The 26688-nt window shown below is 45.0% G+C and overlaps 1 protein-coding gene across 1 annotated transcript in view; it reads right to left on the bottom strand.

The window, feature by feature from the left end:
* The window catches only part of NOP53 (NOP53 ribosome biogenesis factor), a 259858-nt gene that overhangs the window by 160748 nt on the left and 72422 nt on the right, over positions 1 to 26688 (bottom strand). Inside the window, exons 5-7 of the mRNA XM_069644371.1 lie at positions 10229 to 10299; positions 10032 to 10127; positions 9719 to 9823 (exon numbers count right to left, since the gene is read on the bottom strand). Of these exons, the coding sequence (XP_069500472.1) occupies positions 9719 to 9823; positions 10032 to 10127; positions 10229 to 10299 (272 nt within the window). The remainder of the gene's footprint in view (positions 1 to 9718; positions 9824 to 10031; positions 10128 to 10228; positions 10300 to 26688) is intronic.

The raw sequence follows: 26688 nt of genomic DNA, 5'->3' as shown, positions 1-26688 counted from the left end.
GTAATTTCCATTACAATGGCCACGAGAGTACAGGCACCTTATCACGCCAACCAGTACTCTTAGCTTGGTGGCGAGCACTCAATGGAAATAGCCGACTTTTCCTTCTACACCCTCTTTTCTGCGACCTAAGGTACAGTGCCCGCACAGCATTTTACTGCATGCTGCTTAAACATTATTACTTGATCAGCAAAATTCATCTGCTCACGCCGGCATATTACAACGTCTATTACTGAACAAACTCTTTGCTGCTAATTGTATCATTTGGTCCCTTTTGTATTACTGCACACCTTGCACATTTTTCTGCCTACACGTATATATTTGCAGCCAACTATAAAATTTGCACCTGCCAGATCCACCATAGCCCAGCACCTCGATTGCACTGACTTATGTTCTGATCGACTCAGCCTATTTTGTTGTTAGACTTATCTAGACCCATTGCCTAATTGTAACCACTATTGCTATCTTGAACCAGCATATTTTGTTGCCCAACCCTACAGAGGCCCTCTGCTGAATTGTAACTATTGCTGCTATTTGTACCAGTCTATCCTGTTGCTTAGACTTATTAGACCCATCGCTTGTTCTTAACTACTGCTGCTACTTTTGAACCAGCCTATTGTTAACCAGACCCGCTCAGGCACTTTAACTATTGCTGCTTTTATTGAACTAGCCTATTTTGTTGTCTAGATCTATTATCGAACTAGCCTATTTTGTTGTCTAGATCTACCCAGGCCCACTTATCTGACTGATCATCTCTGCCTCTGCCGAACTAGCCTATCTAGCAGGCCCTCTTAACCGATTGCTATATTGATCATCACTGTTTATTTTATTTATATAGCCAGCCAGACCCAGGGGTACCTGGGCGCAAGGTTAAGTTAATGGTTACATGACGAAGTTATACATACAATTACATTGTTATATAGTTTTTTATATACACATTACAGATGGAACATTCGAATGGCATGGGAAGTCAGTTATGTGGTTTATGCAATTTGTGGAATTAGAGTATACACCTTACAAGAGGAGCATTAGTATGGCGGGGAAACACAGCTAAGTGGGGAGTAAAAAAATTGAAGGTAGATATATACAGGAGGGATAAATATGGTAGTGAGTGTGGTTGCGGTGCGAGTTAGAGTTATTTAATGTTCAGTAGCCAGATGATGACGTGTCTTCTGAATATTTGGAAAGTTGGGCTAGTTTTAATGTCTTATGGAAGAGTGTTCCACAATTGGGAGGCTAGAACCGGGAAGCTGGATCCGCCAGCTCTTTTGAGGCAGAACCTGGGTACGACCAGACAGTGCGTATTTGTGGATCTAGTAATTCTGGCAGATGACTGCATCATAAATGTATCCATGAGATATGGCGGGGCTAGGTGGTTCAGGGCTTTGTATGTGAGGCATAGGGTTTTTATATCAATTTGGTTTTGAATGGACAGCCATTTGCATAGCGTTCTGGTGTCAGAGATATGCTCTCTTCTGGGAATATTTAATGCCGCTCTAAGTGCGTTGTTTTGTAGAACCTGCAGTTTATTGATAATAGACTTGTTGGCACCTAGGTAGAGGGCATTGCAATAGTCCAGTTTGGACTGTATAAGTGTTCTGGCTAATATGAGACAGCTGTTGGAGGACAGTAGAGGTCTGCAGGCTCTGATCAGCTTACCAGTGTAGGCATTGGCTGATGCCGTCCTTTATTTGGTGAGAATAAATTTGGTATCGAGGTAGAAACCAAGGGTTTTTACGTTATTGGCAATCTGGATGTTGTTGCCATCAATGACGATACTACTGTAGTTGGGACTGAGTTTGAGAGGTTTTGAGCCGACTAGTAGTAGCTCAGTCTCGTCATTCAGGCAGAGGCCGTGTGTGGCCATCCATGCCTGAATGATGATGTAGACTTAGTTAATCAGGCGAACATCGGCGTCGTAGATGCCTGAAAGTGTTAGGAGTATCTGGGTGTCATCTGCATAGTTGGTGTAGGTGACACCCTGACGGTCCAGTTTGTCAAACAAGGGCTTTGTAAAAATATTTTACAAAGTAGACGATACACAGGATCCTTGAGGGACTCCACATGTGATGGGGATTGGGTCTGCCGCAGCTGTGGGTGAGAAGACGCGCATGGTTCTATTTGCGAGAAATGATTCAATCCACATGACAGCCGAGTTGGAGAAGTGTGCTGCCAATGACAGGTGATCACAGAGGATTTTATGGTCCACCAGATCAAAGACTGCTGATAAGTCTAAAAGAAGTAGGATGGCCACTTTGCATTAGTCTTTTAGGTCGTCGATTTGACTCTCGAGGTCAACAAGGGCTGTTTCTGTTCCATGTTGGTGTCTAAAGCCGGATTGACGGATTCCCAATAGTTGGTTTGTCTCTAGATAGTCCTGAATTTGCAAGTAAGCAACTCTATCTAGGATTTTCAATAAGAAGAAGGGGACAGTGGCGATTGTCTATAATTCGTGGGTATAGACGGGTCTAGTGTTTGTTTTTTGAGTAAGGGGAGAACCCAGGATTGTTTCAGATTACTTGGGACAGAATTGAGGGCGAATGAGGAGTTTATAAGTTTGGTGATAAAAGGAGATACATCTCTAGCTGCATCTTTTATGATCTGCGTTGGGCAGCTGCCACCTTTGCAATTGGAAGGTTTCAGTGATGCTATAATTCTTTGTACCTCCAGTATGGATACTTGATTGAAAGTGAAACCTGAGTTAATGATTGAGGATGGTGGTCTGATTGGACTGGTGAGATTGCCAGGGGCAATTTGTTGCCGTTTGTTGGCTATTTTGGACTGGAATCCTGTAATTTTATTCAAGAGGGTATTTTGAATGCTGGTGCACCAAGATTTGTCCTTAGTGCAGGTATCAGTAGGTGGATTAGGGTTTTCTAATTCCTTTAGGATATTAAAAAGGTTTTTTGTACTGGAAGTAGCCTGATTTATTCCGACGTTTAAGGATTCTTTTTTGGTATGGGTTATCTCATTTTTGTAGGTAGCCGTAATGTTGGTTAGGTTGACTGTTTTCTGAAAAGGGGGTGGATTTCCAGAGTGCCTCAAGTTTTCTTTTTTCTGTACGTAGAAGTTTAAGTTCACGGGTGAACCAGGAGTTCAGATGTGCTCTTGGTTTACCTTTGCGCAATTTTAGCGGGGCGATGGTATCTATGGCTTTAGTCATGGCCTCGTTGAAGGGGTTGACTAGCAGAGTCAGGTTGTTAGTGGGGGGTAGAGTATTGAGTATAGGAGTTACCAGAGGTATTATGGCCTCAGCAGTGATGTTACGTTTATTCCTCGTCGGGCACGTAGGTGCAGTAGGGGATTTCTTAGGATCTAGATTGATGCCATTAATTTCTAGCGATAGGAGATAATGATCAGTCCACACAAGAGTCTTTTAGGGTAATATTGTAGTTAAGGTCTGCAACCCAATCGAGTGTCCTGCCTTTCACATGAGTGGGTAGGGTGCTTATTTGTTTGAAGCCTTGCTTTGATGGTGCATTGGCTACAGAGATAGCTGGTAGGTCTTTGGGATCATTATAGCCAAGGTTGAAGTCACATAGGATGATATTTTGTGCCATGGGTTTAGTATTTTCAGCTACTAATGTGGTAATGTCTTCTTCAAAAGATCCGGGGGGACCTGGTGGCCTATATATTAGGCGAATGGTGATAGTAATTTTAGGGGACGTTTGGAGCTTGACCGTGAGGAGTTCACAGGATGCCAGAGGAGAGGAGGTGACTGGTCTCATGTCTAGTGTAGATTTAAAGATAATGGCTATTCCTCCTCCTCAAGCATTGGGTCTGTCAGCTCTGAGATTGGAATAGTGGTCAGGGATCGCGAAGTTTAGAGACGGGCCGCTGCATCATGCAGCCAAGTTTCTGTCACTGCGAGGAAGTCCAAGTTGATGGACAGAATGACATCTGCGATTTCAGTTGCGTGGACGACAAGGGATCTGACATTTAGTAATGCCCCTTTTATGGGATGTTTTTGTGTGCCCTTCTGGGTGAGGTGAGGACTGTTGAGAGCTGGGTTCTTAGTCTTCAGAGTGTGAGAATTATTGTGAATGCATAAAGGATTATGGAAGACTGTATGCAGTTTGCTAATGGACTTGGTGGTAGGTTTGGCAGAGGAATAGAAGTTTGTATGAAGTCTGTTGCCTAGTCTGGTGTTGCGCAGTGTTACGTTAGTGTTGGTAGCAGGTAAGTCTACTTGTAGCTTGGATGCGGTAGGTGTGAATATGGCCGTGCCATGATTAGGACTGGGTAGGGTGTCATGGGTATGACAGTGTGCGAGATCTTAGGGGGTGTCACCTCATTGTGCCAGTGATCGGGAGGGAAAGGGTGTTAGCAGAGCTAGCGTGGAGGCGGGCATGTTCTATTATGATAAAGTTGGTCCTAGTTTTAGTGTCAAATGTGTGGCCGTTGAGGATGGTAGTAGGAGTAAGGTTAATGCATGGTGGGAAAGGTGGTCTGGAAGGCAGAAATGGTGTAGGGCAGGTAATAGGGTGGTGCCGGGGGCAGGCAGGTTTGGACAGACCTTTTGTATACAACATAGTATGTACCGAGGCATGGTACGCCATCTTGGATGATCCAGTAGGGGAGCATGATTAAGGTGAGCAGGATTAGCATAGTGTGTGGATATTGTGGTCCAGGTACTTGCAATGTACTCAGAGTCCCAGTGGGCTATAGAACAGCTATAGTAGGCTGCAATATAGGTACAGTGGCCAACAATACAGGCGCAGGGGGCTATAGAACGGGCACAGTGGGCAGCACTACAGGCACAGTGGGCTAATATAGTGTTCTGAACGTGTGGTACAATTTATGTAGTGCGCAGGTAGCAACAAGATGTGTAAATACATATGGGTGTCCAAAAGGGCCTTGTCTGATTCAGAAACTCAAAGTGTACAGTAGTGAAGTATATTTGTGTGTTACTATTCTATTGCTCCCTTCTGAAGGCGGCTTCATAACTTACGGATAAATAAATTATTAAATGTTTATGCAAGAAACCTTGAGTGTAAGAGTTTATGTGAATACCTGTTATTGTTAATCTTTGTGTAACTCCACTACAGCTCACATTTCCCCTGTTAAGATAAGCGTGGCTGCTCAATACGCTACCAAAACTGTGTAGTACAAGCTTATACCAAAGGTTGGGTTGCCTCTACCTGTAGTCAGTTGTTTGTAGTGTTCCCAGAGGGTACTGCATACAAACTTTGCCTAACAACTGCCCGAGTTCACACAGGAGTTTGTTCCAATAGGATGGAGCCTGAACATCAAATGTGGAGCCGCCAAAAGTTTTAAGATTATGCCTAGGTTGGATGAGTTGAAGAGGATAATAGGCGCACAGGCAGCAACCAGGTGGAAGAGTGGTGAGGCGGTTTTTCAGGTATTGCAGGGCTTCACCATGAGAACACTTGTAGGTCAAGGAGAGTAACTTGTGCGTGACATGTTTGATACTTGACTTTTTTCCTGGCATTGCAGGCAAGTGCAGGCCCTCCTGGGCATGGATTACATCGAGTGTTGTAATCTTTAAGGACCCCCCGTCCCCCAGACCCTGATCTCGCCCTCGATACCCCGTCCCTCTCCCCAGTCTCACTTCCCCGTTTCCCTCCCTCCCTCGACTGGTCCAATCACTGCTCTTAACATCCCCCAGCCACCCAGGGCAGCCCTCTTCCCATGCAGGCCCCTGCGGCTAAGGGCTGCAAGGCAAAGGGCGGCTCCTACAGCGGCAGCTCCAGACAGTCTGCAGGTGTCATCAGGGGAAGCCAATGGCCAGCCGTCAACCAACAGCAACTATCAAGATAAGTGCGGCCTGGGTGGGGAGTAGAGCAATCACTGTACTCCAGAAAGCCCTACCACTCTACCTAACCTCAGAACATAGCTGATCAGGCTTCTAATACTAACCAGCTGAGCCACTTTAAGATAGTACTGTGAATATTGGCCTGTGTCACACTCCAGTGGAATTCTTAACATTGCCTTGAGTCACATCTAGAGAGTGCCACTTTAGGGTGGAACTGTGAATATTAAGATCAAAGTGAATATTAACCTGCATTGCTCTCTTAGAGAATTGTCAATATTGTCAATCTCCCACTATGCAGGCCTCTCAAATCTAGGAGTAACCTCCATTATTGCCTATTATATTGTGAAACATACTGTACTGTGAAACCTAGGCCTCTCTCCCACTACACAGGACTCTCAAATCTAGGTGTCTCTCTCCTTTACCCAAATTGTAACGCGAAAACAAATATTCAGGATCCACAAATCTAAAATCGTATCCACCAATAACTGCCTTTATACGGTTAGGGAGAATTCTTAGAAATGTGCCAATTCCTTCTACCTTAGAGACCCCCAGCAACTTCGCTGGATTTTGAGGACTTGATTATTTTAACCGTGTGTGGCCCCTTTTCTCCACTCTCATGTATTTTCCTGTGATTTTTACTCTGTTTCTTTTGGTTGTGGCGTCTGACAAACTGTGTAGGCATCATCTTTTACATTGTGTCACACAGCACCTTTAGTACAGTGACACAGGGAAGACTTCCGATTTCTCCAAGGTTTAAAAAACTTCTCTGGGATAAACTACTGTTTCCCAGAGCAGTAAAGTGAAATTGACTTAACTTACCTTTTGTAACCTTCTAGACCCAGCACAAACTATCTTACAATAGGGTGCTGGAGGGGTTACGTAGTATCCCGTTTGTGTAGCTGCTCATAACAATTTTATGTTACACTTTCCTCACTGAATGGGTGGTGGCAGTGGTTTACTTTTTACTACCATTATGGGATGTTTTTGTCCAAATGGCCCCAGTCTTCTTTTTTCACCATTTCTTTGTAGAAAGGTCCTTCTTGAGATTTATTCTGTGCGCCAAACCAGATTTGGTCCCTTGGTTCGTTTTGCCTTTGGCTGGATTCACGAGTGAAGCCCACCTCTGGCTCCAGGGTGTCTGAGGTAGGCAGGAAGTGAGGGAGGTGGCCGAAACTCCCTGTGCTTACTCTCCTACGAGACCCAAATGCACTCCGATGATTGGCTGGCTGACTGTCCGGCAAGGAAAGCCACCCTGCTGGTTGACTGACAGCTAGGCAGGAATGAATGGGAGAGAACTGTATAAAATGGCTTGGAAGGCAGAGTTGATCACTGGACGAAGGAACCGAAGAAGAACTTTAAGAGGACGCCTGCTGACACTCCCGGACCGTTGGTTTGCATGATGAAGCCCTGCTGCTGTGCTGAAACGCCAAGTTCGCAACAACAGAAGCCCATGCAAGGACGACTTCTCCCCTTGAGTTGGTGGGATCAATCAACTCCAAAGTAAGCTACCTGGACATCCATCTCAGAGCTGGTTGAATTTCCACAGAGTTGCTGCTGGAAACCGTATAACCAGGGAGAGGAACACCAATTGTGTGTGTTGCTTTTAAGCTGGTCTAGAGTTTCAGGAAGATCCTCTGGACTACCAGGAAGCAGGACTGACCAAGCATGAGCCCCCTCAACAGAGTGCGGGACCCCAGGAGCAAGGATAGTCCATCTCGACAGCCAAGAACCGCTGTGTTGCTATTTGCGTAAGAGACGTGAGGAGCTGAAACACTGAACAGCCACTGAAGTGAAGTTTGCCGGTTGTGAGTTTTGACCGGCCCAGTGCATTGCAGGAGTCCCCGATGTCCTTCCTCCAGTCCCCAAGACTGAGGTCCAGGAACAGAAGTCATCAGCTGCATCTTTTTCTTCATTTCTAAAGGTACTGTAAAAAGTCTGAGAGAATTTACCTCTTACTGTAGAGTTCTTGCAACTTCTACAACTCACAAGTCTAATCAGCTTGTGGCCCTACATTTGATTCTTCTTTTCATCAAAGACTCCTATGAACTTGTGCAAAGACTTTTCTATTTACTTACCAGAAGTGCTTCATCCTATACAAGACTTTGGCCCATTGACTTTGGCTTAGCCTATTGAATTGTAGGTCTCTTCTTGAGGGATCCAAAAGTATTTGCCCGCTTAAGAATATTTGTGGTCTCTTGTTGTTCTAATAACCGTTGCCTTTTACTAACTTCTAAGAGTAATCTAAATGCCAACAGTAAGATATTAATGTCCCCACCCCCCTAGCTATTGAAGTCACCCATGGGTATAGGTTGTGTCTGTGGGGCATCCCAAAAGGGTCTTTCCTGATTTAGACACTAAGTGTACAGTGTTGAAGTGTATTTGTGTGTTACTATTATATTGCTCCCTTCTGAAGAAGGCTTATTCTAACTGACTGATAAATTGTTTATGCAAGAAACCTTGAGTGTAAGAGTTTATTTCGATACTTGTAACTGTGAATGTCTAACTCCACTAGACCCCTCTTGAGATAAGCCTGGCTGCTCAAACACGCTACCAAAACTGTGTAGTACAAGCTTATGTCAAAGGCTGGGTTTCCTATACTGGTTGACAGTTGTGGTTAGTGGTCCCAGAGGGTACTGCATACAAAGGTTGCCTAACACTAACCAAGCGTGAGCCACCTCAACAGAGTGCTGGACCCCAGATGCAAGGCAAGTCCACCAAGTGGCTGAGAACCGCAGTGGTGCTATTCACGAGAAGCTGAAACCGTGAAGTGCACTGATCTGAAGTTTGCCCATTGCTGCCGCGGACATTCAAACTATAGTGCAGGAGTCCCCAGACGTCCCCACGACGGAGGGCCAAGAACAACAGGATCTGCCATACTACACCAGGAACAGAAGCCAGCTGGAACCAATTTCTTCAGACCTAAGGTACTGTAAACTAAGGGGTACCTACCTCTTGTTGTGTAGCCTTGCTAGCTCTCCGTTGAGACTTGTCTTGGGTGCTTTTGCAGAGTTGCTTGCAGCTTTGCCTCTCACAAGCCTCCCAGCTTGTGGCCCTATAGTGATTTCATTTTCTACAAAGACTTCTAAAACATTGTGCAAGACTTTTTACTTACCTTCAAGAAGTTCTGCATCTCCCCTGGACTTTGCACAATTAACATTGGCTATCCTGGATCCCTGAAAGACTCTTCTATCCACCGACTTTGTGCTTTAACTATCCCTCGACAAATGTCACACATTCTATACCTTGTGTAGCTGGGAAAGGGTTAGACTTTGCATTGGGAGGGTTCAAAAGTACTCATCTGCTTAAGAATATTTGTTAAACATGGTTTGATTCCCTAAACATTTCTTTTTGACACCAAACTCCATATTTCTCTAAATGTATCAGTGATATATCCATGCCCACAGTGTCCTAGTTATTTAAGCCACCTCAGGGTGTAGGTAGTGTCTGTGTGCCATCCCAAATGGGTATCTGATTTATTGAAACAGTATTTTTGAAGTATATTTTTGTGTTACATATATTGCTGCCTTCTAAAGAAGGCTTATTCAAACTGACTGTTAAATAATTGTTTAATCAAGAAACCTTGAGTGTAAGTTTATTTGGACAATTGTCACTGTGAATATTTATATATTACAACCCTACAGCTCACATTGGCCCCTCGGGAGATAAGCCTGGCTTCTCAGTGACTACCAACTTGTGTAGTAGATGCTTATACCAAAGGTTGGGTTAACTATTGCCAAGTGGACAAGGCTGGTGCAGTCTCCCACAGGGTACTTCCTGACCTCTGTCAATATTAGGCAAGATTGTATGAAGATTTATCATTGCTATGAAAATCTTACCCAGCACCTGCCTAATAATAGTCTGCCCTTTGGAATCATTGTACATTCAGGTCAAATTAGCAAATTGATTTCCTTTGATCTGGTCTACATTTTAAGAAAATGCACTCACGCTGGTCGGTGCTTGATCCACAGTGGGAAAGCTCAGTTGCCTCTTCAGCTTCTCTTCCTCCTTCACCCTCTTCAGCTCCACCTCGTGAGCTTGCAGCAGGAGTGCCTATCAGAAGAAAAATAAAAATACCACCATCAAAAGCGCATGTCATGGCCAGATGCTTCCAGACACAGAACAAGTTCTCACTGTCATGGAGCAGAAATGTCAAACAGCACTCTACAAGTATTTGCGCCTCTTCAAAAAAATAAATAAAAAAATAAAAAATAAAAAAATAAAAAAAAGAGACCATCTACAGAGGTAATGCTACACATACCTGATGAGACTCAAAGGTTGGATTATATGATCCACCCGAAGAAATCACTTCTACTGCAGGCAGTTCAGAAGGCTTAGCGTTCATGCGAACAGGCCGCTGGAAGGGGGAAGAGGGGTAGAAATAAAGCAAAAATAAAGTCATAGCATGCACAGGTGTTTCTAGAAACTAAACAATAGTTAAAAGGGATCCTTGCTCACCTTCACTGGGTACTTCTTTGTCTGTTCCAGGAAAAAGGTGTCCTCACCTGCGAGGGTGCCATCAAGAGGATCTGCAGTGAGGAAAGAACCAGGTACAGATTTACTCAACATTTTGAGCATGGGAAATCCAGGAGGAACATTTTAAAAAGGAAGTTATGAGAGGAACAGACATTCAAGACCAAAAAATGCGTGCACACAACAGAAAGCAGAAGGAATTGGAGTAATACTTTCGGAACATATGTGAAACATGGTGTTCAATGTGGTATATGGTGAATGCAGCCAATTGGTGTATTTGAGGGAAGCTCAACCTGCTGCTTGCGTGTTATTAGAATGAGTAAGGCATGCTTTGCTGATGCATGCGCCATACACCAGTTTAGTGCAAGGGATGTGTTGGGAGAATTCTCAGAAATGTGCCAATTGCCTCTACCTTAGAGACCCCCAGCAACTTTGCTGGATTTTGAGGACTTGATTTTTTTTTTACCTGGAGAGAGTGAGGCACTTTTTCCCCCACTCTCATGTATTGTAACGTGATTTCTGAGCTTTGTGTTTCTTTTGGTTATGGAGCCTGACAAACTCCATAGACGACATCTTTTACAATGTGTCGCACAGCACCTTCAGTGCAGTGGCACAGGGAAGATTTCAGATTTCCCAAAGGTTTAAATACCTTCTCTGGGATAAACTACTGTTTCCCAGAGCAGTAAAGTGAAATTGACTCTACTTACATTTGTAACTTTCTAACCCCAGTACACACCATCTTACAATAGGGTGCTGGAGGGGATACACATAGTAGCCCCTTGGTCTAGCTTCTCAGGTAAACTTTTTACGTTTCCCTTTCCTCACTGAATGGCTGGTGTTAGTGGTTTCGTTTTTACTACCGTGATGTGCATTTACTGCGGGCCATGTTCGCAGCTGCAGTAAAGCACCCAAGGGTGCCAATTTTGTCACCATTTCTTTGTGGAAAGGTCCTTCTTGAGATTTACTCTGCGCGCCAAACCAGGTTTGGTCCCTTTCTTCATTTTGCCTTTGGCGGGATTCACAAGTGAAGCCCGCCTCTGGCTCCAGGGTGTCTGTGGTAGGCAGGAAGTGAGGGAGTTGCCCGAAACTCCCTGTGCTTAGTCTCAGAGGAGACCCAAATGCACTCTGTGATGATTGGCTGGCTGGCTGACTGTCTGGCAAGCACAGCCACCCTGCTGGGTGAGTGACCGCTAGGCTGGCATGAAAGGGAGAGAACTGTATAAAAAGGCGAGTCTTTTGGCTTGGAAGGCAGAGTCGACCACTGGACGAAGAGGACGCCTGCTGCAACTCCTGGACCGTTGGTTTTCCCGGTGAAGCCCTGCTGCAGAGCAGAAACACCAGGTTCGCATCGCCAGAGAAGCCCCTGCAAGGACAACTTCTCCCCTTGAGTTGGTGTGACCAATCAACTCCAAAGTAAGCCACCTGGACATCCATCTCGGAGCTGGTTGAATTTCCACAGAGTTGCTGCTGGAAACCATAGAGCCAGGGAGAGGAACACCAGTTTGTGTGCATTATTTTTAAGTTGGCCAAGAGCTCCAGGAAGATCCTCGAGACTCCCAGGAAGCAGGACTGACTGAGCCTGAGCCCCCTCCGAGTGTGGGACCCCAGAGGCAATGAAAGACCATCTCGACAGCCAGGAACCACAGTGTTGCTATTTGCGGTAAACACAAGGAGCTAAAACACTGAACCGCCACTGAAAGTGAAGTTTGCCGGTTGCGAGTTTCGACCGTCCCAGTGCAGAAGTCCCCCGACATCCTCCCTCTTGTTCCCACAACTGAGGCCCAGGAACAGTGAGATCTGCAGAGCTGCACAGGAATCATCTGCTGCATCTTTTCTTCATTTAAAAAAAAGGTACTGTACAAAGTCTAAGATAACTTACCTCTTGCTGTAGAGTTGCTTGCATCTTCTACTACTCAAAAGCCTAACAGCTTGTGGCCCTACATTGATTCATCTTTTTCTTCAAAGACTTCTAAATTTTGTGCAAAGACTTTCTGACCCATCTCCAAAGAAGTGCTTCAGCCCACATAGACTCTTGCCTATTGACTTTGGCTTAGCCTGTTTTAACTGAATGACTCTTATTGGGGGATCTGAAAGTATTTGCCCGCTTAAGAAATATTTGTGGTATCTTGTTTGCTCTAATAACCTTTCCCTTTTCACTCTTAACTACATCTGAATGCCAACAGTAATACATTAATGTCAACAGCATCCTAATAATTGAAGTCACCTGTGGGCGTAGATATCTGCTGTATGCCATCCCAAATGGCTGTTTACTGATTCTGAACTAAGAGATTGTGTAATTTTGAAGTATTTGTATGGTGTTTAACAGTGCTCCCTTCTGAAGAAGGCTTATATTAACTGACTGGTAAATAAATTAATTGTTTTATTAATAAACCCTGTGTGTAAGTTTCTGCTTGAATACTTGTCACTGTGAACCTCTGTGTAACTCCCCTACAGCTTACATTGACTCACATTGACCTCTCTTGAGATGAGCCTGGCTACCAAACTGTGTAGTAAAGACTTATGCCAAAGGTTGGGTTATTACTGCCAGGAGGTCAGGGTTGTTGTGGTGCACCCCAAGGGTACTGCATACAATTGTGCCTAACGGGATGCTTGCATTTGCTGCTGCCATTGTGCATGTGTGTTAAGTACACTGAGCGAGAACCACATTAAACACAGACATTGCAGAATTATCTCCTACCAAAGAAAAGCCTGCCTCGTTCTGTGTGCATAATGGAGCCTCCTTCTGCTCGGTTGTATGTATTGTGAATTGTAGGATTTATTTATGCAAGCAAGGGGTATAGGTTATGCTTCTGGGCCGCTGTACATGTGTGCAAAGAAGCTTGCTCTTTTGCCTACACAATTTTAAAGTGTGAAAGTAGTGTGTCGCTGCTTCCAGTGGAGCACCAAGTCTATGCACGAGGAAAGTTAATCCTGCCTCTATGAAGAACCTGCTAGGCCAATGTAGGCAAGATTGTATGCAGGAACGTTTGGGAGACACCACCAACCTTGTCCTCCTGGCAATAGGTAACCCAACCTTTGGTATACGTCTGTACTACACATGTTGGTAGTGTGGCTGAGCAGCCAGGCTTATCTCAAGAGGGGTCAATGTGAACAGTAGGGTTTTTACACAGGGATTTACAGTGACAAGTATTCAAATGAACACTTACACTCAAGGTTTCTTGATTAAACAATTTATTTAACAGTCAGTTGAATAAGCCTTCTTTAGAAGGGAGCAATGTATGTAACAAAAAAATATAAACACTCTTAGTTCCTCTAAATCAGCAAGTACCCATTTGGGATGGCACACAAATTCTTCCTACACCCAGAGGGACTTAAGTAACTGATCTGGTCGACATTAATATACTACTGGTACATTTAGAGCAATACTGAGATTGGTGTCAAAGCAAAGGGTTTCGAATTTTTTTTAAAAAAAAAAGGTCAAACAAATATTCTGAAGCAGGTAAGTACTTTTTGAACCCCAATGCAAAGTAAATTAACCCTTTCCGGGAAGAAAGGTAAAACACAAAGTCAGGAGTAAGAAGAGTCTTTCAGGGAGCCAGGCCAGTCAATGTTAATTGAACAAACATCTAGTTTAGCTGAAGCACTTCTTGCAGGTAAGTAAAAGTCTGGCACAATGTTTTAGAAGTCTTTGTAGAAAAATAGAATCACTGTAGGGCCACAAGCTGGGAGGCTTGTGAGGGGGCAAAGCTGCAAGCAACTCTGCAAAAGCAACAAGTCTCAACTGAGACCTAGCAAGGCTACACAAGAGGTAAGTCCTCTTAGTTTTACAGTACATTTGGTTAGAATTGGTTCCAGCTGGCTTCTGTTCTTATGTAGGTCTGCAGATCCTTTGTTCCTGGGCCTCAGTCATGGGGACAAGAGGAAGGATGTCTGGGGACTCCTACACTGCGAATGAAAGGTCGGCGGCAGCAATGGGCAAACGTCAGATCAGCACACTTCGCGGTTTCAGCTCCTCAAAGCTAATAGCACCACCACGGTTTTTGGCTACCACTATGGACTTTCCTCGCACCTGGGGTCAAGCACTCTGCTGAGTTGGCTCATGCTTGGTCAGGCCTGCTTCCTGCGAATCCGGAGGATCTTCCTGGCGCTCGGGTCGGACTTAAAGACACTTGTTCGATTCCGGTGTTCCTCAGGCTGGCACTTCGGTTCCTGCAGCAGCAACGGACGTACAGCCAGCTCTGAAAGGATTTCCAGATGAGATTGTCTTGGGGTCGATTGGTCCCACCAACCCAAGGGGAGACATTGTCCATTGCAGGTCGAGGCGAATTCGGACTTTCAGCACAGCAGCAGGGCTTCACCGGGCAAACCAACGGTCCAGGAGTTGCAGCAGGCATCTCTTACAAGTTCTTCTTTGAATTCCTTCGCCCAGTGGTCCACTCTGCCTTCCAAGCAAAACGCGTCTTTTATGCAAGTTTCTCCCATTCATTTGCTGCTTAGCTGTAAATCACACAGCAGGGTGGCTGTCCTTGGACAGCCATCCAGCCAATCACCGTTGGGTGCATTCCTGTAACCAAGGGGATTAAGCACAGGGAGTTTCGGGCACCTCCCTCACTTCCTGACCGACATGCTGGAGCCAGAAGGTGCTCTGCTGCAATTGCAGCCCGGAGTACATTGGTAGGAAAAAGTAAACCAATGCTACCAGCCATTAATTGTAGAAGGGGTAACAAAAATGTTACATGAGAAACTAGACAAGGGGATACTACGTAACCCCTCCAGCACCCTATTGTTAACAGTGTGTGCTGGGTCTAGAAAGTTACACATGCAAGTAAAGTCAATTTCACTTCACTGTTCTTGGAAACAGTTTATCCAAGAGAAGGTATTTAAACCTTTGGGAAATCTGAAAGACTTCCCTGTGTCACTGCACTGAAGGTGCTCTGTGCCACAATGCAAAAAGATATTTTATTTCTATAGTGTGCCAAGCCGTTAGAAATCTGCCCAGAGGCCTAACAATATACATAAGCATCAAACAACATTTGCATGGCACAATATACAGTGAAATTAATTACGTGATTCGCAAAGCAATTTACAGTTGGAGAATATTTACATAGTGACATATATGTCAGGTTCCATAGGTGGTTAGACTTCATTGATAATGAGCCATGCTTTAACATTCTTTCAGAATTTGTTGTAGGATGGTTCTCAGGCTAGGAGAGAGGGCATTATTCCCGGGAAGCTTCTGAAACCTGCCTTTTGGAGTTTGAACCTTGGTATAATGAGGGTATTGGATTGTGGTGATGTAGTCAGTCGGTCAGAGGTGTAGTGTTTGAATTTGTCGCGGAGATATATGGGCGCTTGATTATTAAGGCATTTGAATGTAAGTGCAAGGGTTTTGAATTTAATTCTTTGGTTGATGGAGAGCCACCTGACACTCTGCCTCAGCTCTAAGATGTGGTGTGTTCTCAGGAAGTTGGTTGCTGCTCTGATGGCTTGGTTTTGATGAGTTTTTTTTTAACGATATGTTGGTTGGTGCCGAGGTACAGTGCATTGCAGTAATCTAGCTTCGTTAGTACTAGGGCTCTAGCTAATGTAATTCAGTTGTCCAGAGTCAGAAAGGGCCTACAGGCGTTGATGAGCTGACAAGTGCAAGCAGCGGCATTAATTTGTCTAGATAAGGAAAGGGACGCATCAATGTAGATACCTAATGTTTTAACATCCTTCGAGACCTTAAGGTTTCCATCAATGTTGAATGAGTTAAATTGAATGTCAAGTCTATTGAGTTTGGTTTGAGTTCCTACAAGGAATATCTCAGTCTTGTCGTCATTCAGGCATAGTCTGTTTCACCATCCATGTTTGGATGATTAAGTAAATGTCATTAAGTGGTTTTGAGTCAGTTGTGTAGCTGCCAGAGATGGGGATAAGAATTTGGGCGTCGTAAGCATAGTTGGTATACGAGACACCCAAGCGGTCTAAGTCATCAAATAGTGGCTTTGTAAATATAAAGTGTGGGCGAAACAAGAGCGTTGCGGCACCCCGCAGGTGACGGGAACGGGTGAGGCAGATGCAGTCGGTGCAAAAACTCTAGTAGATCTATTATTTAGGAAGGATTGAATCCAAGTGATGGCGTCTTTCGGAAAGTGGGCAGCAAAGGAGAGATGGCTAAAGAGTGTTGTAGTCAACCAGGTCGAAGGCAGCTGATCTAGTAGCAGAAGGAGGGCAAGGTTGCCCTCGTCTTTTATAATTTCTATTTGCATTACTAGATCTATCAAGGCTGTTTCGGTGCTGTGCCTTGGACGGTAGCCTGATTGGCGTAGCCCCAGAAGGTTCTTTTCTAAATGGTTCTGAATCTGAAGATAGGCCGTTCTATCAATAATCTTAAGGCTGAAGGGCACTATGGTAATCAGTCTATATTTAGTCTGGCTATTAGGGTCTAGGGTAGGTTTCTTGAGAAGAGGCAGGACCCAAGCGTCCTTCAAGTTGGTGGGTACTGTATTAGTTGTGAATGAGGCATTTATAAGTGAGGTAATGAACGGAGCAAGTTCCGTTGCTGTTTCTTTAATAATTGATGCTGGGCAGAGATTGCCCATGCATCTGGAGGGTTTTAGATTTAGGATGATCTCCACCCTGACCATCAAGGAAGTGGAGAATTTAAATAGGTACGTTTGTTCTAGTGGCGGGTCTTGGGCAGAGGGTTGGGGTGCGTTGTTGGCTATGCACGCTTATTTAGTCTGAATTTTCTTTTGGAGAAGCTCAATCTTGTCAGAGTGTTTGAATGTTGTGACACCATGTGACATCTTCGGAAAAGGCAGCCGGTGGATCTGTGGGTGACTCTAGCTCTGCAAGTATGTTAAATCATTTATCTGTATTAGATTTTGTCGTCTGGATCCGGTCATTGTAGGACTCGCATTTTGCTAGGAATATCGCAGCCTTTTAGGTGGAGGAAGCTGTTGTGAAGGTTTCTTTATTAGATCGAGAGGGGAGGTTTTTCCAGATTGAGAAAAAATAAGAGCAGCTGAAACAATGTTCTTAGGTGAGGGGTGAACCATGTGTTCATGTAGGCTCTAGGTTTAGCTTTACACAGTTTTTGCGGTGCGATCTTGTCGATAGCGTCTAGTATGGTAGCATTGGAGAGGTCTACCAGATGTGTAGGATTGTCGTTGGATTCATAGAAGACCTGGGAGTTAGTGAGGGTTTGTGGGAGTAGTTTGTGCGCCGTTACATTCTGCATATTTCTGGCTAGTCTGGGGGGTGCCAATAATTTATCTGGATTATCGGTTTTGTTCTTGCGCAAGGTGATATAATGGCACGATGATCCATCCAAGCGCAAGGCTCGTTGGATAAGATGTTGCAGTTCATGTCTGCAATCCAATCTAATTGCCTCCGTTTTTGTTGTGAGTAGGTCGGGAGACCCGTTGTGTGAAACCTAATTCGGAAATGCTATTGCCGATAGCTAGCGCATTGGTGTCTTTAGTGTCGTAGAGGCCTAAGTTGAGATCACCTAAGAGCAGGACTTGCGAGTCTGGCTTAGAGTTGGCTGTGCGAAGCAGCGAGATATCTTCCTCGAACGAGGATAGAGGGCCAGGAGGTCTGTAGATCAAATGAGCGGTTATGGTTTGTGTAGGTGATAAAGGTAATTTGAATGAGAGGTGTTCTCCTCAGGGGAATACCCGGTTAGTGACTTGCCTGAGGCCTACAGAGGTTTTAGCAATGATTGCAACACCGCCTCCTTTAGATGACATTCTATCTTGCCTGAGGATGGGGTACTGACCTGGGATAGCTAGTGAGAGTAGTGGACCAGATGTGGGTTGGAGCCACGTCTGCATAATGACTAAGAAGTCAAGGTTGTTAGATGGAATGAGATCATTAATGTCGAGCACATGGGCTGTTCTAGATGTGGTGTTGATCAGTCCTCCTTTAAGGGTGAAGGTATTAACCCGTAGGCCATTTAGGTGTGGTGGGGTTATTATCAGGATGGCTCTTCATGCTAGGAGACACATTAGAGGTGCTAACTCGTTTCAGCTCTAATGGCGTAGGTATGATAGGCGATAGGTGGGGACTGGAGGTAGCCAAGTGACATCTTTTTGGGAATCTGAGACCTAGTCGGAGATTGATTTTTTTGATTGTCCATTTGTAACACGCACCTGACAAAATTAATCGCGATTGGCCGCAGATGTAACCTTTAGAATTAGAGACGTGCCCAGTCAAGTTCGATTTTATGAGGAGGATAACTCAGCTCAAGGAACAGGGCTCTAACAGAACAGGTAGGTCTATACCGCCCTACGGAATCCCGTGAGATTTGTGATCTCCCGGATTTCTCTGGGTAATTTATTCCATTCTCTTGGACCGTAGACTCCAAATCTACGGTCCTCTTTACTCACATACCTAGTACGCTATATCTGAAGCAGATTGTTATCTGCTGAGCGCAACTGTCAAGTAGGGACATACTTCCTGATTTTGTCCGATAGATATCCTGGGCCTATGCCATCGACGCATTTAAAGATCAGACAAAGAACCTTGAACTCAATTCTCTGCTTTATTGGCAGCCAGTGTAAGGCTCCCCTTAAGTCAGAGATTGGAGCTGATTTTTTTTACCCTATGTACTAACCCGACTGCTGCATTTTGAGCCACTTGTAGTCTGCGTAGCTAGTAGACTGGTTTACCTGACAATAGTGCATTTCCATAGTCAAGTCTAGAGTTGACCAGAGTACCGATGACCACCGCTCTATCATCATTCGCAATGAAAGGCAAAATACGCTTCAGGCGTAATTAGTAAAATGCTGCCTGTACCTTTGCGCCAACCTGAGCTCCACTTCTCATGTTATCCTCCCAGACACATCGAAGTTCTTGATTTTCTTAGAGAATTCCAGCTGTGTCCCCAGTAAGCAGGGGGGGGGGTGTAATTGCCCTCGATGTAGATGGTGCTTTGATGCGAATAAAACCACTTCCGTTTTGCTAGCATTCAGAAATAGCTGATTGGCACACATCCAAGTCTGAATTTCCTGCAGGCACTGTTCCACTTTTTCATACGTCTCCTTTAAGTTATCTATCCTCATGAACACCTGGGTGTCATCTGCATATGAATGAATATGTATGCCATGCTTCCTGAGGATATCCATGAGTAATTTGACATATAAATTAAAGAGCTGGGGGGGAAAGGGAGGATCCCTGCGGGACACCACAATTTAGTAGTACTGAATCCGACAGGAAATCTCCAAGATCGACTCTTTGTTCTCTTTAAAGAGAAACGATTCGAACCATCGGAGGGCTATCTCCCCCACCCCGCCTACTTCTCTCAGACGTTTAAGTAGAGTCCCATGATTCACTATCAAACGCAGCGGATAAATCCAACATGACCAGCAAGGACAAGCCCCCCTGGTCCGCCGTCTCCAGCAAATCGTCCCATATTGTCAACAGTGCCGTCTCCGTCCCAACACCTGGTCGAAAACCAGATTGCAGAGGATCCAACAGATTCTCTTGATCCACATGTTCCTGTAGCTGGGCTGTCACAATTTGTTCCAGAATTGAGGCTGGCCATGACAGTCCGGCTACTAGTTTGTAATTCTGAAAGTTTTTGGGATCTAAATTATTCTGTAACAACGGCGTAACCACAGATCAAGATCATTGGTACTACACCTGAAGTGAGAGATTTATTAACACATTTAGTGATAAAAGGGGTAATATCTGAAGCGGTTTGCTTGGCTACTGGGGATGGAATGACAGAGTGCATCATTAGTTGCCTTTAGCACAGAGAGCAGGGAACAAACCCTTCTGGTCCGCCTCAGTCACCTGGGCTAACGTTTTTTGGTTAATTTCCACCATTACCTCTGGAGCCGCATATGGGTCTGATGGTTTAATTTCCCTGTGCTTGTGACGATTCTGGTGCTGCCGACGCACACCCTGGATTTACTAACTGGGAGATTGTTGCGTACACTTCCCGTAGCCTGTTCATGACTATCAATCTTCTCAGTTATGAATTTGGATTTGGCTTCAAATATAGCTTGTCCATATTCTCTTGGTAAGCTCTTAACCTGTCCTAAAATGCTCTCCATACAATTTTTCTCCATTTCTTTTCTAAGGATCTCAGCTGTCTCCCTTTATTGGCCAGATCTGGCGAAAACCAGGGATTAGTAATCTTCCTAGTTTTCTTTTGTTGAAGAGGGGCCTTTCATTACATAGCCTAACCAGATTCCTGGTTACAGTTGAGCAGGGTAGGTTAGGAGTAGATTTGGCGTCATATGAAAGTGTTGGTGGGTCCGTCGTTGGAGGTAGGTACTTTGTAGGTTTATGTGCCGATAAGGTCTTGGTATTGGCGGCAGACTGGTTGAAGCATGGTAGGAAATTTGTCGGTTTAATACTGTCTGAGCATGGCAAGTTAGTTGGGATGTGGCCATATTTTGTTGCAGCGTGGGTGTGGTTCCTATGTCGGTATTGGGGTAACAACGGTGTGATAGTAAGAACCAGGGGGTCTGTCATGTTGTAATCTGTGTGCAATTACAAGTTAGTTATGAGGCAGGTAGTTGCTAGCCAAATTTGGAACATGTTTTAGTTTCGGTAGGTAAGGATGTCTAACAGCATATACAATAGGCAGTTTTGCATTTACTAAGTAGGATGTCTAATAACACATGTGGTATGCAGGCTTGCATAAATCGAGGAAGCAGGACCACTAGCTGGTGGGTTGGGTAGCTACTAAGGTACAATTATAGCAATTGATAACAAGAAGCCAGTCCACGGACAAATGCAATGAGTGCGAGTAATGCAGATAAAAACACTGTACAATCAATGGACGGTAAAGTACAGTTGTGTTCATTAAATTGCACTTCAGACGGAGATTAGGTGAGGCAGTACATTCATCTCCATTCGTAGGGAAGCCAGAGGCAGCTTATAATTGAACTCACGAATGTATTATCAAACATGGACTACTGAAAGCAGGCATGATAGTGAGAATGCCAGGGACGAATAGTACAGTCATGCCGTTAGGGGTGTCACAGTGATGAGACAGCATGCGTGGCTCGCCTGCTTGGAGCGCAGTGGTTCACGCGAGTGAGAGGCGTGCCGTTGAAGAGTATTGTCGCATGCATGTACAAGTGAACAATACAGATTAAAATAAAAATTACCAGCATCAATGAGCAGGCGAGTAATTACCTCTAATGTAGGTGTTAGGCACGATTGTATGCAGTACCCTTTGGGTACACTACAACAACCCTGACCTCCTGGCAATAGCAACCCAACCTTTGGTATAAGTCTGTACTACACATGTTGGTAGTGTAGACAGGCTCATCTCAAGAGGGGTCAATGTGAGCTGTAGGGGAGTTACACAAGAGATTCACAGTGACAAGTATTCAAGCAAACACTTACACAGAGTGTGTCTTGATAAAACTATTAATTTACCAGTCAGTTAATATACGGCTTCTTCAGGAGGGAGCACTGTAAAACCACACAAATATACCTTAAAGCTATACTTTCTCTTAATTTCAGAATCAGTAAATATCCCTTTGGGATTGCATATAGCAGAGACATACACCTACAGGTGACTTAAATTGCTAGGGTGCTGTTGACATTAATGTATTACTGTTGGCATTCAGAATTATTTAGAGCAAGCCGAAGGAAAAGGTTATTAGAGCAGACAAGATACCACAAATAATTCGCAAGCAAATACTTTCAGATCCCCCCATAAGAGGCATTCAGTGAGACAGGCTAAGCAATGGGCAAAAGTCTACAGGGTGAAGCATTTCTTTGCAGGTAAGTAAGGAAAAGTCTTTGCACAATGTTTACATAAGTCTTTGAAGAAAAAGATGAATCAATGGCCTCTTAGACTTTGTACAGTACCTTTGAATTGAAGAAAAAGTGCAGCAGATGACTCCTGTTCCTGTGGAGCTCTGCAGATCTCACCGTTCCTGGGCCTCACTGTTCCTGGGCCTCAGTTGTGGGGACAAGAGTGAGGACGTCGGGGGACTCCTGCACTGCAATGGGACGGTCAAAAGTTGCAACCGCCAGACTTCAAATTCAATGGCTGTTCAGTGTTTCAGCTCCTCGCATCTACCGCAAATAGCACCACTGCAGTTCCTGGCTGTCGAGGTGGACTTTCCTTGCTTCTGGGGTCCCGCACTCTGTTGAGGGGGCTCAGGCTAGGTCAGTGCTGCTTCAAAGAGTCCGGAGCATCTTCCTAGAGCTCTTGGCCAACTTAAAAGCGACGCACACAAACTGGTGTTCCTCTCCCTGGCTATACAGTTTCCAGCAGCAACTTTGGAAATTCAACGAGCTCCGAGAAGGATGTCCAGATGGCTTACTTTGGGGTCAAGGGGAGAAGTCGTCCTTGCAGGGGCTTCTCGGTCGATGTAATCTTGGCATTAGAGCACAGCAGCAGGGCTTCACCGTTAAACCAACGGTCCAGGAGTTGCAGCAGGCGTCCTCTTCAAGTTCATCTTTGGTTCCTTCGTCCAGTGGTCGACTGCCTTCCAAGCCAAAAGACTTGCCTTTTATTCAGTTTTCTCCCCTTCATTCCAGCCTAGCTGTCACTCACCCAGCAGGGTGGCTGTCCTTGCCAGACAGTCAGCCAGCCAATCACAGAGTGCATTTGGGTCTCAGAAGACTAAGCACAGGGAGTTACAGTCACTTCCTGCCTAGCCCAGACACCCTGGAGCCAGAGGCGGGCTTCACTCGAGTCTCTTGGCTTGGAAGGCAGAGTCAACCACTGGACGAAGGAACCAAAGAAGAGCTTGAAGAGGACGGCTGCTGCAACTCCTAGACCGTTGGTTTAACGGTGAAGCCCTGCTGCTGTGCTGAAATGCCAAGATTACATCGACCGAGAAGCCCCTGCAAGGACGACTTCTCCCCTTCAGTTGGTAATACCAATCAACTCCCAAGTAAGCCACCTGGACACCCATCTCTGAGCTGGTTGCATTTCCTCTGAGTGCTGCAGGAAGTCTTGAGCCAGGGAGAGGGACACCAGATTGTGTGCGTTGCTTGTAAGCTGACCGAAAGAGTTTGGAAGCTCCTCCGGACTCCGATGTTGGATCGACCGAGCCTGACCACCCCGCCCCCTGCCCCCCACTCCCAACCAATCAGCCGAGTGTGGCACCTCAGAAGCAAGGAAAGTCCGCCTTGACAGCCAGCACCAGCGTTGTTACCAGTGCGATAGCTGAAATGCGAAACAGCCACTGAAATTTAAGTTTGCCAGTTGCAAGCTTTTGACCGACCCACTGCAGGAGTCCCCCGACGTCCTTGTTCTCACGACGGAAGCCCAGGAACAGTGAGATCTGCAGGAACAGAAGTCATCAGCTGCACCTTTTTCTTCATTGTAAGCTACTGTAAAACAAGACAGAGAACTTGCCTCCAACGGTGAAAGTGATTGAAACTTGCAACTCACAGGCCTAATCAGCTTGTAACCCAACATATGGTGGTTCTTTTTACAAACTAGTTCCAAGAACTTGCAGAGACTTTTCCGTTTAATTACCAGAACTGCTTTAACCTATCCAAGACTTTAGCCCATTGACTTTGGCCTAACCTATTGCATAGACTTTTCTGGTGAACTCAAAGTATTTGCACGGTCTAAGAATAATGGTAGTCTTTTATGTTCTGATAATCTTTGCCTTTTACTCCTCTTGAAAAGTATTAAAGTTTGTGTGTTATTATACGATTGCCTCCTTCTACTGAATGTTTTATAACTGACTGATTTAAAGGAATGGTTCGGTCAAAAAATGTTATTGTCCCTACGGGTCGGCCATGGATTTTTAAGCCCAACTCGCTCGATTTTAGAAAAATTTCCTATGGACCTTACCTGAGTTTTCGTCCATTAAACGCAAGCGAAAACAGGCACAAGGGAGCTGCCATTTTGTGATAATCATATCACTTGTCCAATCGCCCTGGCTGACCTGCTTTTGCGGCACTAAATCATATTCCCCCGCCCCTGAGCCTGTCATCAGCAGAGGCGTACCGCCCATTTCACAACGCCAAAGCATGTCTCGTGTCAACAATCGCTGCGCTTCAGCTAATGTGTCGCCATGGAAACGCCTCTTTCCTCAATAAGTATAAACAGATCGTTTCACAACACACAGCAGCAGATTTTCGATTCCATTCCTCTCTCTGTGTTACTTTGAGTATTCTGTAACTCGTTTCTGTGCTCTGGTCAGCTACCTTTGCCGCTTGTAGCCCGTGTGAACACCTGTACCATCGCTATAAATTATTTTAGTTTGTTTACCGCACAATGGCTGCAACAATGCCCTACATGTACGAGCCCGAGTATACCGAGGAGGAACTACTGAAAAGGGAAACATGCGAAAACGATGGGGCTTCGGACGGCAGTTGGCAGGACGAATCAACGGATGAAGACACTGGACCTAGTCGTATGGACGGTATTTCCACCTGGTGCACATGCAATCGGTGCGAGCTAATGCCAACAGAGGAGAACTGCTGCTGCGAAAACTCGGGATGCGTGGCCTACATTTCGGAAGGCGAGCCACGACCGCAATGCATCACCGAGCTGCCAGACTTCAGGGAAGCCTGCCTCACACGGTCCGTGTTGAGGATAATGATGGTGCTTATGCACGAACTTCGCGCAACGGTTCGTCCTCGTAATCCGAGCAAGTATACTCTGGTTGTGATGCCACTACTATTTCATGGTCGTCTCTTATATCCAAAATGACATCTACATATCATTGTAACACAAGAAAGTCGTTCAATAGTGTGCAGTGTCAGGATAGCATTTGTTCGAGCAGAATGCCATTAGTTACAAGAATTGTCATTGACAACAAACGTTTAATAAACTTATCTTGGTCATTTAAAAACAGTTTGTATCATTCTTTTTCACAGATGGTACAGGCTGGTGGCCTATCGTTCCTTTACATGGTGGCTTCACGGGAGGCTTGGACACCGCGTTCGAAGAGTAATACCCGCCTGTGCCGTTCATGCCATAACACAAACTTTCCACAGTGACAGCGGTCAGTACAGGGGATTTTTCCCCTCGCTGTGCTGCAACCTGACCTGTACAATGTGTAAAGTTTTGTATTTTTGTGCCATTACCCATCTTGATCCTATATGTACTGTATCACTTGTATTTGTTGTAAGTTACCTCCGTTTTGTAATAGCCTGTGTCAGGCACTGTAACTAAGTTTCGAGTCTACTTGTATTGTTGCGCCCAGCTGCCCAAGGGCTTGGAGCGCATTATCAAAGAAACAAACAAAATCAGAAACAAAATACCACAAATTTTAACAACGGTTGTTTCAATTTTTTTTAATGAATCAAGTGTGACTCCATTCAGCAGTCTTCCTGTGCCTTGCTTGTCTGCACGCCCACCGGCCCATCCAACCCCCCCACCCCCACAAAGGCGGTTCGTGCCAGTGGATGCGCGCTGCCATGGGGGGGCTGTCAGGGGCGCAAACGGCCAAGGTGCCAAACACCATGTACACTTGAAAAGGTATCCCACGCCCAGGGGCCATCGCTCACATGGCCTCCTTAGACCCCGTGTCTCCAGGGACCCCCCCCTCACGCTGGCCGGCTCCCGGCAAACCACATAATACCACAACATACACGTCATTCATTCACAAACACACCCCTGTTTCTAATACTTTATAAACCACTTTATGTCTCATGAGAACATCTTTGTGCTTTTCAAGTCAACTCCTGAACGTGCTACCTGAGAACTACTGAGATCTATGCTAATCTGCTTGTCGCCGTGCTATCCGTGAACTTCTATGACCGCTTCGAGCAAACTCGTCAGTGTGCTACCTGTGGCCATCTACCTGTTCTCCTGCAAAATACTGCTCTGCTTGCTGAATCCAACGGTTAGTTGGTCAAGGTAAGGCCATGTATCCTAGTCATATTTCGTTGTTTTTTAAATTTCTATCTATTTGCGAGTAGAGTACTCAATAGTGCTATGTTCATTGGTCTCATTGCTATTGACTTGAGTTTCAATTGTTATGCCATCAATAGATCTATTTATTTTCATCTGTGTCAATTGTCATCAAATTGTATCCTTCGGAGGTCCAGTCTATAATGCAAGCATGTTTCCTTCTCGTGCAAGACAGAACGTCCAAGGGACGAGTCACATGTCCAGAGTTTAGTCACATCATTTATAAATTTCTGCAACTTATTCAAATACTAAGCCGCACATGATGAATTGGTAAAGTTCCGGCGACCAAAACAAACCTTGCATTGAACATGGTATGGTTCATTTACTTTTGTATCACATTTTTATTCATCAAGATTGTATAATAACGAACGTCGATATTTACTTTTCAGAATTTTCATCAATGCCTGCCTGTTCGATTAGCGGTTGCCCTTCAAAGACCCATTCTAAATCTGAAGGGACTACAATGCATGTATTCCCGAAAACTGTTGATCGAATAAGAGAATGGGTCAGACATTGCGGATATCCACTGGTTGAGCTGGAAAGTAGAGTCCAACAAGTCTTAGAGGACAAGCGGGGTGATCGATACCGCATCTGCAGCTGGCACTTTCCCACGAACATGTACGCCACATCTTGGTTAACA

This window comes from Ambystoma mexicanum, chromosome 2p, assembly GCF_040938575.1.
Source record: "Ambystoma mexicanum isolate Mex_15411 chromosome 2p, UKY_AmexF1_1, whole genome shotgun sequence".
NCBI classification, from domain to species: Eukaryota; Metazoa; Chordata; class Amphibia; order Caudata; family Ambystomatidae; genus Ambystoma; species Ambystoma mexicanum.
The sequence above is the reverse complement of the archived record's forward strand: the minus strand, read 5'-3'. Positions and strand labels throughout refer to the sequence as shown.